General features: G+C 33.2%; 1 protein-coding gene across 4 annotated transcripts in view; it reads right to left on the minus strand.

Annotated features, from left to right (window-relative positions):
- LOC134681224 (sphingomyelin phosphodiesterase 4-like) overlaps positions 1 to 15,373 on the minus strand; it is a 29,130-nt gene that overhangs the window by 8,884 nt on the left and 4,873 nt on the right. The window contains exons 3-15 of one of the 4 annotated variants that reach the window (XM_063540742.1): positions 14,520 to 14,735; positions 13,635 to 13,731; positions 11,289 to 11,496; positions 10,350 to 10,494; positions 9,690 to 9,761; positions 8,824 to 8,838; positions 7,761 to 7,796; positions 5,201 to 5,346; positions 4,350 to 4,440; positions 3,704 to 3,810; positions 3,422 to 3,545; positions 1,112 to 1,151; positions 4 to 176 (exon numbers count right to left, since the gene is read on the minus strand). In XM_063540742.1, coding sequence (XP_063396812.1) covers positions 4 to 176; positions 1,112 to 1,151; positions 3,422 to 3,545; positions 3,704 to 3,810; positions 4,350 to 4,440; positions 5,201 to 5,346; positions 7,761 to 7,796; positions 8,824 to 8,838; positions 9,690 to 9,761; positions 10,350 to 10,494; positions 11,289 to 11,496; positions 13,635 to 13,731; positions 14,520 to 14,735 — 1,470 coding nt within the window. The remainder of the gene's footprint in view (positions 1 to 3; positions 177 to 1,111; positions 1,152 to 3,421; positions 3,546 to 3,703; positions 3,811 to 4,349; positions 4,441 to 5,200; positions 5,347 to 7,760; positions 7,797 to 8,823; positions 8,839 to 9,689; positions 9,762 to 10,349; positions 10,495 to 11,288; positions 11,497 to 13,634; positions 13,732 to 14,519; positions 14,736 to 15,373) is intronic. The other 3 variants (XM_063540743.1, XM_063540744.1, XM_063540745.1) reach the window with 3 other exon arrangements.

Here is a 15,373-nt window from a genome sequence, read left to right on the forward strand (position 1 = left end):
TACTGAATAAAGAGTTTTCTCTCCAAACATGAGAGTATACTGAAATCCTGGCTTTTCTAAGTCTGAGATCTGTGAGTGGAACATAAGACTAGACTCAGGTGACAGGTAACTCCCTCCAAGGTCACGTGTCATGTGACCAGAGGATCTATATATAGATGTACACATCTCCTGTTCAGCTGTAAATTAGAACAAGAATACATGTGTTGTTAGGCTAAGCATTCCCCGAAGTGTTATTTCTAAGTATCTGACAACATAACATATGTTGTGCTGTTACACCACTGTCCCAGGTTGATGGAGGGTTTGGCACCAGCCAACATGTTTGACCCTGCCTCGTTATGTGTGTGCCTGTCACTGTCAGTGGTTGTCATTAAGTTGGTACCCAACACTGTCACTAAAATTAATTTGGCTCGTTTAATTTTCTTAAATTTTGTCAAAGTATTTTCTATGACACTTTAACAAAAATATAAAAAAAATATTTTTTTTTAACCAACCGTTTTGTCAGAAAAATTACACTGGTTATATAGCAGTTTGACATACACTTATTCTGATCATTGAGAAGCTTAATATTCCCTTCAGACACAACGTAATTAAAATGTTTAGCTGATTTTACAGAGTTATCTCCCTGTAGTGTTAGGTACCACCTTAATCAGCTTTCTTGTTAGATTTGTTTTTCATTTGCAGTTTTGAGGCCTTTTATAAAGGTGACTATTTAGGTAAAAAATCATCACTGACAAGTTATTGATCAAAATTAATTAGGAGTCTTCAAAATATATTTGATCAACATTCTTTTTTCTTAATTATCCATGACCTGCTGATATAAATCTGTCTTTTACTTTCAGGACTGACCAAAATGAAGGAAACAGATTCACTTGGAAAATAAGATAGGGTTCCACTTGCATAGTGTTTAGTTTACTGGGTGTTGTTTGTTTTACTGTTTTTTTGTCAGACCATCTTGTTTGGATTGATTTGGGGATACAAATGTATGTAAATAACTATATAAAGTAGGCTAGTCCTGGTAATTTCTCTTGTTTTTGCTGTCAAATAGTTCATGACACATTTTTGTGTTAATTTTTAATTAAAATTTAGATTTGTTTCTGTGCACATTTCTTACCTTGTCTTAACATACTGTCTAAATTTTCTAGCCTGAAAACCTGAAAAAAAGATTAATTTTCTGTTATTTAGAAATCAAAAATTATTGTGAAACAGGAAATATGACATATGAATAATGCTTTCAAAGTTTGTTTTTTTTTAAAACATTTTCTAATATTTTTTTGCAATATCATGAATAATAAGTCAGTGCAAAAATTTCAGAAGTTTGAAACAGATATTAGATAAATATTTATCCAATATTTCAGTTTATTCTAAATTTGCATGAAACATTTGCTCCTAGATTTAGCTATCATCCTCCCTCCTCCTTTTGTCTATTGCCTTCATCAGTGAGTGTCCTCATTCCTTTTTTTGTTTTGTTCATGCATTGTCGACAATGTAATGGAATTTGATGCAACTGTCATACAAGTGAGAGGTTTGGCTAGCTATAAAACCAGGTTCAATCCACCATTTTCTACATTAGAAAATGCCTGTTCCAAGTCAGGAATATGACAGTTGTTATCCATTCGTTTGATGTGTTTGGACTTTTGATTTTTGCCTTTTGATTTTGGACTTTCCTTTTTGAATTTTCCTCAGAGTTCAGTAATTTTGTGTTTTTACTTTTTTTCATATTACTTAACTTTCAGATCAGTTTGCTGTTCAAAAAAAATTTGTTCCTTAGAATCTCAAAAATAAAATGATTGATAAATCTATCGTAATGTTTAATGCCACTTTCAACACGCTTTATTCTTAGCTATATCAAAGACTTGACCAGTTAATGTTGGAAGAGCTACAATTCAAAGAGAGAATCATCTGCCTTTGGTTAAAAATCTGGCATTCTTTGACAATTAAGAAATAAATGCAAAAACACACAACAATGATGACTGTAGATGATCATAGACTAATTAGACCACTAAGCCACAGAGACCCCCCTTCTTCCCCCACCTTAATCATGAAAGGGAATACGGTACTTACTTTGGCCACTCTATACAACATGTGACTATTTGATTACTCAGCCACGTAGGCCACCGTCATGAGAGGGCAGTACTTACTTCGGCCACTCTATACAACATGTGACTGTTTGATCACTCAGCCACCGTCATGAGAGGGCAGTACTTACTTTGGCCACTCTATACAACATGTGACTGTTTGATCACTCAGCCACCGTCATGAGAAGGCGGTACTTACTTTGGCCACTCTATACAACATGTGACTGTTTGATCACTCAGCCACGTAGGCCACCGTCATGAGAGGGTGGTACTTACTTTGGCCAGTCTATACATGTGACTGTTTGATCACTCAGCCACGTAGGCCACCGTCATGAGAGGGCGATACTTACTTTGGCCACTCTATACAACATGTGACTGTTTGATCACTCAGCCACGTAGGCCACCGTCATGAGAGGGTGGTACTTACTTTGGCCAGTCTATACATGTGACTGTTTGATCACTCAGCCACGTAGGCCACCGTCATGAGAGGGTGGTACTTACTTTGGCCAGTCTATACATGTGACTGTTTGATCACTCAGCCACGTAGGCCATCGTCATGAGAGGGCGATACTTACTTTGGCTACTCTATACAACATGTGACTGTTTGATCACTCAGCCATGTAGGCAACTGTTATGAGAGGGCGGTACTTACTTTGGCCACTCTATACAACATGTGACTGTTTGATCACTCAGCCACGTAGGCCACCGTCATGAGAGGGAGGTACTTACTTTGGCCACTCTATACAACATGTGACTGTTTGATCACTCAGCCACGTAGGCCACCGTCATGAGAGGGAGGTACTTACTTTGTCCACTCTATACAACATGTGACTGTTTGATCACTCAACCACGTAGGCCACCGTCATGAGAGGGTGGTACTTACTTTGGCCACTCTATACAACATGTGACTGTTTGATCACTCAGCCACGTAGGCCACCGTCATGAGAGGGCGGTACTTACTTTGGCCACTCTTATACAACATGTGACTGTTTGATCACTCAGCCATGTAGGCCACTGTCATGAGAGGGCGGTACTTACTTTGGCCACTCTATACAACATGTGACTGTTTGATCACTCAGCCACGTAGGCCACCGTCATGAGAGGGTGGTACTTACTTTGGCCACTCTATACAACATGTGACTGTTTGATCACTCAGCCACGTAGGCCACTGTCATGAGAGGGCGGTACTTACTTTGGCCACTCTATACAACATGTGACTGTTTGATCACTCAGCCACGTAGGCCACCGTCATGAGAGGGCGGTACTTACTTTGGCCACTCTATACAACATGTGACTGTTTGATCACTCAGCCACGTAGGCCACCGTCATGAGAGGGCAGTACTTACTTTGGCCACTCTATACAACATGTGACTGTTTGCTAGGTTCATCAAATCCATTCTTTTCACTCTGTTGAAGAATTCTTGCAGGAGAACAGAGTAAAACAAAAGGTTGTCTTCTATGAATGTAAACCTGAAATTTAAAGAAAATATAATCGATAATTTTCCAGTGCATAACAAATATCTATATAGCATTAAACAGTGTCAATTACTTTTAATTGAGAATTGAAAGTGCTAAACATGCATATGTGGTAATTAAAGTATAACTTTCAAATATTATTGATTCAATACCATTTTTCTTCCACTAGTTTTGTATCTCCTTCACTGTCTCTACGTGTTGATGGTAATCTACTTGTGTATCTCCAAGGCTGTATGTAGGTTAACCAAGTCTCTAGAACCTAAAGAATGATATGGTACTCATCAATGAAGTGGATAACATTCCAGAAATAATGTAAACGTTTTGTTTCTGATAATAATTTACACATTTGTTTGTATTAACTCTGCTTCCTTACAATATTTATAAAACAACCAAAAAACAAATATTTATGGGGTTGAATATACAACTTGAAAGAATCAATGTTGACTTTATGTGTAGGGGGGTAAGGGAGGGTTAGGATCCCACTAACATGTTTAAAACTGCCACATTCTGTATGTAAGTGCATGTCCCAAGTCATGATCAGTAATTCACTGATTTCATTTGTTTATCATTTATTTTTTGTGCAAAAGTTAGGCTGCTAGTTTTCTCATTTGAATAGTTTTACACCGTCATTTTGGGGCCTTTTATAGCTGACTATGCAGTATGGTATTTGCTCATTGTTGAAAGCCGTACAATGACCTATAGTTGTTAATTTCTGTGTCATTTGGTCTCTTGTTTAGAGTTGTCTCATTGGCAATCATAACACATCTTCTTTTTTTTAATAAATATATTAAATCTTACCATTCTAAATGAGTTGTCTAGAGGCCATCTGTCAAAACTGTGTCTAAGAAAGGCATACATGTTTTTCTGTAACATATTTGGTATAATTGACCTACAAAAATAATATGTATATCATTTTCAAACAAAAATAATATGCAAAAAGTTGTTAGCTTTGAACATTGTATGTGAAACAAGAATATGTGTCCATATAAAACCATGTTCATAGAGCCTAAAAAGAATCACCAAAATTGTACAAGGTTAACTTTGACTGTTTGAAATTACAACCTTAAGTTTTATAGAACAATTAAAACACACAATACATAATTTCACGGACAGTTCATTTTCTGTTACATGTATTTGCCATTTATACATATTTCTCAGTGAACATTTTTTTTACTGTTGAATAAACATGTTTTATAACTAATCCTTTATAGAATAGATAATGACATTACAAAAATTGTGCTCCAGTGGTTTTTTTAAAAGGAATCCAAGGTTTAAATATTAAGGTAACAATAAAAAGAGAATTACAGTTTTACTTTAACAATTTAATCAAGTTTAAAAAAGATAAATTTCATGGTGTTGAATATATCAGCTGTGACCCACATCCAGGTTCAAGATTTTCTCACTGCGTTAAAGACCCATTAAGGACCTTGGTCTGTTTTCAACTCTTTGGTCGGGTTGTTGTCTCTTTGACACATTCCTCATTTCCATTCTCAATTTTATTTTGAATTTACTAAGGACACTAGTACTGTGCGGTAATTTCTCGCTACATTGAAGACCTGTTGGTGACCTTCTGTTGTTGTTTTTTTCTATGGTCGGGTTGTTGTCTCTTTGACACATTCCCATTTCCATTCTCAATTTTAATTTTATACCTTTTAAACTCATCCAATGGAGACATGGGGTGTGATTGGTACGGTGAAGGGATGATATCATGTGATGCTGTGTTCACAAAATGGTGGACATGTTTTATCATCATCCGTACAAGTCTGACATGCTCCAAACTTGGCATGAAGTGTTCCTGAAAAAGGTATAAAGTCACATGACATGTTTTATTGAAATGCATCACTAGTATGTGTATTCGTACCTTATAAAACATACATTTAAAGTATTATGGCACAATTAGTGTAGCGCAAAATTTTTAAGCAGAACACTCTGATATGATCTAAACCTGACAATATAAAAAAATTGAAAAAAATATAAAAATACAGCAATACTGTCTGAAAAACTTTTAAAAAGAAAATTAGAAATAAATTTAAAAACTCTACTATACAAAAAACTGTAAAAAAAAGAATTTTCCAATAAACAAATGTATTCATTAAGCATTTTTGGTAAGTTTGTGGTTTATTCTGTGAAAGGTGCTTATGCTAAAGACACAATAAATAACCATTAAAAAAAATATTTTTTAGTTTTGTTTCCATAGAACAATTAATTTATAAAGGATAAAATGTTTGTTCAAGATATTTATTTGTAACTTTAAAAAAAATTGAACTTCTATAAATATAAATATTTTTTTTACACTAAATATTTATGATTTGACTAACATTAACTAGTATACTAAATATGACATTATCATGATTATCCCATGCAAAGAATCCTTTCATCAGAAATCTATATATTCATAACTGAAAGCAAATCTCTCAGCATGTTATGACTAGACAAACATACATTTCCTTATTTAAGTAGGTGCTTCTTTTATTTTGCTGTTGCACCACTGTCCCAGGTTAGGAGGAGGGTTTGGCACCATCTAAATAATTCAATCCAGCCATATTCTGTGTGTACATGTGCCAAGTCAGGAACCTGTAATTAGTGGTTGTTGTTTTTTGCTATGTTACTTTTTGTTTTTTGTTTAATATTTTGTACAAAAATTTGGACGTTGATTTTCTCGATTGATTTGTTCTACATTTGTCATTCTGGGCCTTTTATAGCTGACTATGTTGTATGAACTTTGCTAGTTGTTGAAGGCCATATAGTGATCTATAGAAGATTTCTGTGTCATTTGGTCTAATGTAGATGCTTGACTCAACGACAATCTTGTCTTTTATACTGAAGTATCCACCTCATGTAAGAGCTTCTGTCTATTAGCTTGTTTACAATGAATTGGACTCAACTTTCATAAAAGGGATGCCTTGGCCCTTGAGCTTGCCTGAGGTTTACTTTCGAAAAAAGATATGTATGATCTTAGATTTGATCATGGTACACTACAGAGTATAATACCAGTTTTCCCCAACCTGTGCTACTAACTATTCTTTACATTATTCACCAATATATTTGATTAAAGCGTGCAAAGTATAATGATTGTTTAAAAAATATAGGAAGTGTAAAAAACTTTCTGTCAGGGTTTTTTTAGCCATTTCCCATAGATATACTTTACTTCTGCTGTAGATTTGGTCCGCTACTGGGATAAACCAGAATGCTTTAAAAAGCAAGGAGCCTTTGTGAGCATATCAGTTCAAATTGAGAGCATGTCCAAGAGATTAGATATATGTCAAACTTAAGATACTGGGTAAAACTGCACATACAAAAATTGGGCTCAGTTTGTTGCTCATGTACAAAATCAAGGTCGTATTCATATTCAAATAAAATGTTTATTTTGGGCTGAAACCTGACTTTTCCAGACGACAAATAACTGTTTTAAATGGTTCTATTTGGCAGAGTTGTTTAAATTTGGGGGAAGGGGCATAAAATCTTCTTTGAATTGACTTATCTGACACTGTAAAAAATGTTCAAAAGTAGAATGAAAATTCTTGCTGGTCATGTTGTTAGGCCGTTTTTTGGCCAGTTGCCTTAATCCCTAAAATTATTTAACCAAAGAAACAATATGAGTTGCTGGTATTCTGGGTTTATTGATTCCAATATATCAAAATTATTAAACAAATATCATGCATGCACACTCATTTGAAAGAGAAAAATAATAATTATAATAATTTGAAAGTTGAAAAATAATGAGCAGATGACAAAACAAATATACAGATATGAAAAATCCTTCTTTATAAATACAAAAAAAATGTCTAAGGAATATGCTGATTTATTGAAATTTAAAAATCTTTAACTTAAATTTTAATAACTAAGGGCTATTCAAGAAAAAGACGTCTCCTAGGAGACCCATGAAATCAAGGGGATCTCAATACACATTGAAATTAAGATTTGTTTTACATAACAAGGAATTTTTGAAATTCTACCCCTATCACCAAAATAATTAATGAATGGTGTCCTGTCCCTTAGTGACACCTCTTACTGGAATAGCCTTAAATTTCCATCTTAAAAGTAACACCACAATCTATAAATCATAAATATCTCCGACACATATATACATATTCAAGCATTTGACATTTAACAATCTTTTGGATCAACAAAAACAATAATAATAAATAAGCAACGACAACGGTAAATAACTGTGCTAAGAAAAGCTGTATATATACATGCTTTACTTACAGTGAAATGACTAAATATATGCTGATGGCTCATATACTGAAATACATGTACCTGATTATATATATATATATAGAACACATCCTGGATCTCGGGGTCCATGACTGAATTAAAGTATCTAATTTTGTATATGCCTTATTTTTTGCCTATATATACACAGATCAGAAAACATGATGCCTTTAGGTCGAAATAGGCTAGGCATGAAAAACATCACATGCTTAATTTAACATAGTTTGCATTTAATCTTTATAACAGTAGACCTAAAAATCTCGTAAAGTTAATAAACAAAAAATGAAAAGTAAAACAGATACTTATATTTCAACACTTCAACACATTTTTAATACTAGGAAGAGTCTCATGAAGTTCCCAGACTCCAACAGACAATGACTACTGTTTGATGAAATCAATAGGTCTTTAATAACAAATTGGATTTTCAGGATTATCCATGACACTGCAATAACTAGGATTAATTTTCATCAAAAAGAATAATGAAAGCAGAACTTTTCTGATATATTACTGATTACTTTTAACTAAGGTATAGCAGTCCAACTAATATGTATTAGTAAAAATACTTTTAGCTGTTATAAATCTTAAGTTTGTTTAAAGAGGCACTAGCTGTCAAAATTATGTTCACCGATTTGACTCATATTCACATATTTGATTTATAACATACTAAAACACATATTCAAATTATAAAATTCTTAAATAAACAGTTTACTTTGCATATACTAGATGATATATCAGAATTTCATGTGTATTCTAGTCTTGATCCCATCTAATTAACAATCCTATCTGAGATGACCCTGAAAACTACTGATGGTCACATAACATAACATAAATATAAATAGATATGGACCTCATGCAAATGGATTTTCATTGTCTGTCTGATTTCATTTTTCTAAGCTAAAGAATAAGTTTATTTTCACTTTCATTAAAGATTGAACAAAACAAATCATAGTTTAGATTGTTTATGTATTTTGTAGCTAGTGCCCCTTTAAGAGAAAAATAAACAGATCTGACTTGAGGCCAATTCAATAAACTGGGGTGGAAAGTTTCATTAACTTACACCTTTCTTCTTAACCTTGGAAGAGAAATTAATATAAAATAAATTTAACTCTTGAACCTAGCATTTATGATGTTTGCTACTCTTCTTTTTGACTTTTTGACAGATATTTGAAAATCTCTAGTGTTTTTTTTTATGATTTTATTGCATAGAGTTTAAAAAGCTATTTTTGAAACTCTATTAAAATTCTTGTTCTTTTTTTCATAGTTTTTGAAAGAGAAAAGGGTTAATGTTAAATGTATAAAAAATCTAGATAGAATCATTCCCCGTCTAATTTTCAATTACCATATCTCAATAACAAAGGCATGGACCCTTAACTTTTTTTCTGCTTTTTAGGTTCTTTTGTATAAATATTATCAATTGACAAATGATTGATATTTCTTTTTTTAATAGCTTGTTATTTGGAAACAGAGGAGCAAACATCCTTAAACAAATTACAACTTGAAACTTTTATTAACATGTATTATTCAGAATTTCTTACAATCCTGTGGCTTGGGTCTTTCTAAAACATCTTTAAAAACTACCTTAACCTCTCTACATCTTAATGTACCTGCGTATCAGGAACCTTATTTTGTAGGTATACACCATTCCCTTTATACATCTTCATTTTTAAAACAATCAAAAAGTGTAAAAAAAGAAGTGCGTATTAAATCCAGATACATTTATTTATATTCTGAACAACCATAATCAAAAGGAGAAAAAAAGCTATTTATCCCACTTTTTTACAATTTTAAAAAGATAGATAACTCTTCAACACAAAATAGGAAATAAAAAAGATATGGTAAATAATTCCTTCAATATCAATAAAAAAAGTACATTAATCATCATAAAAACTGTTAAGGGGAAATAACTCCTCCTTTACTACCTACCATGTGTGTAGGACTGATCATACTTTTGTCACTGTCTATGGCATTCTGATTCAACCAAAACTCTATAAATATCTGAAATAAACAACACAAACATGCTAATTAATGAAGTTTCCTATTGTTTCAAATGATGTAACCATTTTACTTGAAATGATAAACATGAAATTTGAACATGTATAGCATTTGTATAGGTGGGTTTAGGGGTGCCAAGGCCACCCCTTTGTTGGAAAAAATTGGTTGATTACATAAGGAATCATGAAGGATGACTTCATAGAGTCCCTTCTTAGGCAAACAGTGGGTCTTCATTTACGAAAATTTCTGGATCCACCACTGACAAGGTTAGTGTCGAAGATTAAAATTGCTGAGAGTAATTGCAACAAGAGCATGCCAGATGATGGAAGTTTTTAACGACCTTGAATGGCTATATGCAACCTTTGCACAGTTGGTGCCAGCCATGTCAGTCACCAGCCTTCTACTTTTTATATAACAGGCAAAAAAAAGCATTTTTTTCTTTGATGTTATTCAAGTGGGTTAACTTAAACAATAAGCTCATGAATATTGGATCTTATAGACTAAATATTTTCATGGAAGCTTTGCTTCTACGTACAATATTACTTTGAACATGGCTGTTAAAATCTGATCTCTCATCATGGTAAATTTTACCTGTAGTAATGTTTCTGACCTCCATACTTCAGCCTCACTCTGACCCAAAACTGATGAATTCTGGGAATGCTGTTTCTGTGATGCTATAAAACTAGCCTTTAATAAACCAAATGTTCTTGGACTTGTGTTGGTTTTTCCTCCAGGACTGAAATACAATTTACAGTATAAACATCTATACACCATTTATCAATTGTGTGATGGCAGTATCTTTTTTGTTAAAGCAGCACATTTACAATTTGTGTTCTTTTTTTCATTATTTTTTTTGGTCTTCAAATTAACGCAATTTACAGTAGGAATATGATAAAAGCATATCAGCTGTTTTCTGTCCTTTATTTTGGGTTGTTTTCTCTTTGACACATTCACCAATTTTATTTTATATATCATCAAAATGATTAGTTTTTGTATTCTTGTCTTTCGTTTTGTTAATGAGCCTTTTTGTGTTTCTTTGTTACATATGACATGGCTCTGTACTTATACATCCCTTCATTGTGTTATTATGCTTTGGTTAATTTTTGTATTTTTGTCTTTCATTTTAGCTTATTTGCTTTTTGCTTTTTTGTGTTTCTTTGTTACATATTTGTTACATATTTGTTTGTTTTTATTGTAATTCTGATTATAACTCAATGTTGACTGCTGTACCCCAATATTTGACACTTTTACCTATTATGTCTGTTTTGATTTCACATCCTTGTAATAATAATGGAATTTTACACTTCTGTCATACAAGTGAGAGGTTTAGCTAGCTATAAAACCAGGTTTAATCCACCAATTTCCACATAAGAAAATACCTGTACCAAGTCAGGAATATGACAGTTGTTATCCATTTGATTGATGTGTTTGAGCTTTGATTTTGCCATTTGATTATGGATTTTCTGTTATTGTATTTTCCAAGAAGTTTGTGGTATTTTTGTCATTTTATTTTTTAGTGGCAACTTTTACCTGCACATCTTTGAATGTATCACAGGGCTTCTTATTGGTGACTGTTGATGTGGCACAGGTGGCAGTGTAGATTTATTGAGTGGCAAGAAGTAGTTGAGATAATCATCTAATAAACATGGAAACAAGTTGTCTGTTAGGTTGTTCCAAGATAAGTTCTGCCAGTTCAACAAACAATGGGCAAAATGGAACATGTAATATTCAAATGCTGCTGTTAATATGTTAAGGCGTAAACATGAAGAGTAAAATATTTCTTTCTAAAGGAATGTAAAAACAACTTTTGTTTAAATCTCTTATCCATATGCAATGGCGATATAAGACCTGTAAAACTCCAATGGTGTTTTAATATTTTCAAAGTAAATTTACCTGAATAGATAAAGTATATAATTTTTTCTCTAAATTGGCCTTTCAGCATGTTCAGAGATGGGGCCAAACAATCACAAAATTTAAACTAAGAAAGAATAGAATTAGAGTATCCAAATCTAAATTTTTTTTTATATAAAAGGCAATTTTAGTTCATTAAATAAACTTCACATTACATTTTTACTGAATAAACAGCTAAAGGCATGTGTAAACCAAATTCTTATCCAATTACTTAAGATTATATAAAACCTATACTACAAAACATTTTAAACACAATATTTCTATCAAACTAGAGGCTCTAAAGAGCCTGTGTCGCTCACCTTGGTCTATGTGAATATTAAACAAAGGAAGCAGATTGAAAATTGACTACAAAGGTCAATAACTCCTACAGGGGTCAATTGACCATTTCGTTCATGTTGACTTATTTGTAGATCTTACTTTGCTGAACATTATTGCTGTTTACAGTTTACCTAAATCTATAATAATATTCAATATAATAACCAAAACCAGCAAAATTTCCTTAAAATTACCAATTCAGGGGCCACAACCCAAAAACAGGTTGTCCAATTCATCTGAAAATTTCAGGGCAGATAGATCTTGACCTGATTAACAATTTTACTTCATGTCAGATTTTTTCTAAATTATTTGGTTTTTGAGTTATAAGCCAAAAACTGCATTTTACCCCTATGTTCTATTTTTAGCCGTGGCGGCCATCTTGGTTTGATGGCCAGGTCACCGGACACATTTTTTAAACAAGAAACCCCAAAGATGATTGTGGCCAAGTTTGGATCAATTTGGCACAGCAGTTTCAGAGAAGAAGATTTTAGTAAAAGATATATAAAATTTACGAAAAATGGTTAAAAATTGACTTTAAAGGGCAATAACTCCTAAAGAGGTCAACTGACCATTTTGGTCATGTTGACTTATTTGTAAATCTGACCTTGCTGAACATTATTGCTGTTTACAGTTTACCTATATCTATAATAATATTCAATATAATAACCAAAAACAGCAAAATTTCCTTAAAATTACCAATTCAGGGGCCGCAACCCAAAAACAAGTTGTCCAATTCATCTGAAAATTTCAGGGCAGATAGATCTTCACCTGATGAACAATTTTACCCACTGTCAGATTTGCTGTAAATGCTTTGGTTTTTGAGTTATAAGCCAAAAACTGCATTTTACTCCTATGTTCTATTTATAGCCATGGCGGTCATCTTGGTTAGTTGACGGGGTCACCGGACACAATTTTTAAACTAGATACCCCAATGATGATTGTGGCCAAGTTTCAAATAATTTGGCCCAGCAGGTTCAGAGGAGAAGATTTTTCTAAAAGATTACTAAGATTTACGAAAAATGGTTAAAAATTGACTATAAAGGGCAATAACTCCTAAAGTGGTCAACTGATCATTTTGGTCAAGTTGACTTATTTGTAGATCTTACTTTGCTGAACATTATTGCTTTTACAGTTTATCTCTATCTAAAATAATATTCAAGATAATAACCAAAAACAACAAAATTTCCTTAAAATTACCAATTCAGGGGCAGCAACCTAACCACGGAATGTCAGATTCATCTGAAAATTTCAGGGCAGATAGATCTTAACCTGATTAACAATGTTACCCCATGTCAGATTTGCCCTAAATGCTTTGGTTTCTGAGTTATAAGCCAAAAACTGCATTTTACCCCTATGTTCTATTTATAGCCATGGCGGCCATCTTGGTTAGTTGGCGGGGTCACCGGACACAATTTTAAAACTAGATACCCCAATGATGATTGTGGCCAAGTTTGGTTAAATTTGGCCTAGTAGTTTCAGAGGAGAAGATTTTTGTAAAAGTTAACGCAGGACGACGACGACGGACGACGACGCCAGACGCCGGATGCCGGACGCCAAGTGATGAGAAAAGCTCACTTGGCCCTTTGGGCCAGGTGAGCTAAAAAATGTGCCGTTACTACTAATTTAAAAGTCACATTATATAAAGGATACAAAGGAGTATAAGATGTGATCCATATCCCTGTGTTTGTAACTTATTGATGTAGAAGTATGGTATGTTTCCTTCTTCTATAATCTGTCTTGACGGTCCCTGAAATCAGGAAAAATAAAATAAATACTATAAATTCATAAACTATTGTGTGCATTTTTATTGCGATTTTAGAAAAAGCAGATTGTATGTAAAACATTATCAGATATCAGAATTTAGTTCTTATTATTGCATTGCTCATGCAGTCTCATTATTTACATTAATAAAAACTTAACAATAATTTCTGAATTTACAGTAAAATAGATTAAATATCATGAATATTGGGCGCGGCCATCTTGGCATTGGCAGTTCAATAAGAAATTCACAGGAGATTCTCTTAGTAAAACAAGTTGCAAGATTCCAAGAGGCCTTCAATACCAAGAAGGAAAGGAAGACATCAACTTTATTGTGAGTGTCAACCGAAGTAAAAATGTCTCATGTAACAAATAAACCTTCTGCCCTATTATGTACTTAATCTATACAGTCTAATAACTTAAAAGGAAGAGAGAGATTTCATTGAGCCGCAACTCCTCTGAAACCACACAAAGTTAGAAATATGTGTTATGACTTTAAATTTAGTATTCTGTACTTCATAAAGTTGTCTTTGGAACATTATTTTTCCACAGAAAACTCCATTTTCTTAAAAGAAAATATCCAAATTTGGAGACTGTTATAGATCCATGTCTTATATGCTTTGGCGCATCTAGCTTAGTCTATGTTCTTCCCAAGAAATTTCAAAACTTTTTGTTTCAACACTGGCCCAATTGCACCTTGATTTTGCGGGCATCTTCTGGTAATTTATAATGTAGTGCCGTGGAAATTCATACACACATCTTCCCTACAATACTTACTGGTATATGATGTAGAGGAAATTCATACATCAGAGTGACATCTGTTTGAAGATTATATACAAGACTCAGCAATGGACCTTCTGACCCAAGGAATCTCCTGGCACATTCAAACTCTTGCAGATTGTATCCTCGACTAATGGAGTGTAGCTGCCAACCCACTTCTGATCCAAAACCAAATATATTGGATAATATTGATGGCAAGGCATTCTTTAATTCCTGAAATCAAAACCAAATACATCAGATATCCAAAATCATGAAATCAACAACAAGGACAATAAAATAAACTAACTTAAGTTTGTGAGCAATTACTAATGCCACTTTTGCGCATAAAAAAAATATTCTATGAAATGATGGCATGTGTATTCAGTCAATCATTTAAAATTTGAATGCATTTTTGTTATCACCTTAGTAATGTTAGTGAGAACCCTGCGATGATGATTATGTAATATAATAATATATCAGGGAAGGAAATTGAATTTTTCACGTAGTCATGGTAGTAGTCCAGTGTTATAGAATCAAGCAAAAAACGGATAAAACTCTGTAGCTCAAATCAAATTTGATGGCTACTGTGCCCCAGAGAATTTTCATTCTGCATTAAAACATACATATAAAGATGATAAAGATGAAGATGTGGTTTGATCATTGCCAATGAGACAACTCTCCACAAGAGACCAAATGTATTGTAAACATTTAGCTTATCTTTTGGTGTAACACCACTAATTCGGGCCCGGCCAGAAAGCACATACCAGAAAGTAGTACATATTTAACACAAAATAGTTCCTACGCATGGACATAACTTTCAAAATATTTAGAATATTTTATTAATTTTGGTATCAAATGAAAGCTGCATGACT

Source organism: Mytilus trossulus, chromosome 8 (assembly GCF_036588685.1).
Source record: "Mytilus trossulus isolate FHL-02 chromosome 8, PNRI_Mtr1.1.1.hap1, whole genome shotgun sequence".
Taxonomy (NCBI): Eukaryota; Metazoa; Mollusca; class Bivalvia; order Mytilida; family Mytilidae; genus Mytilus; species Mytilus trossulus.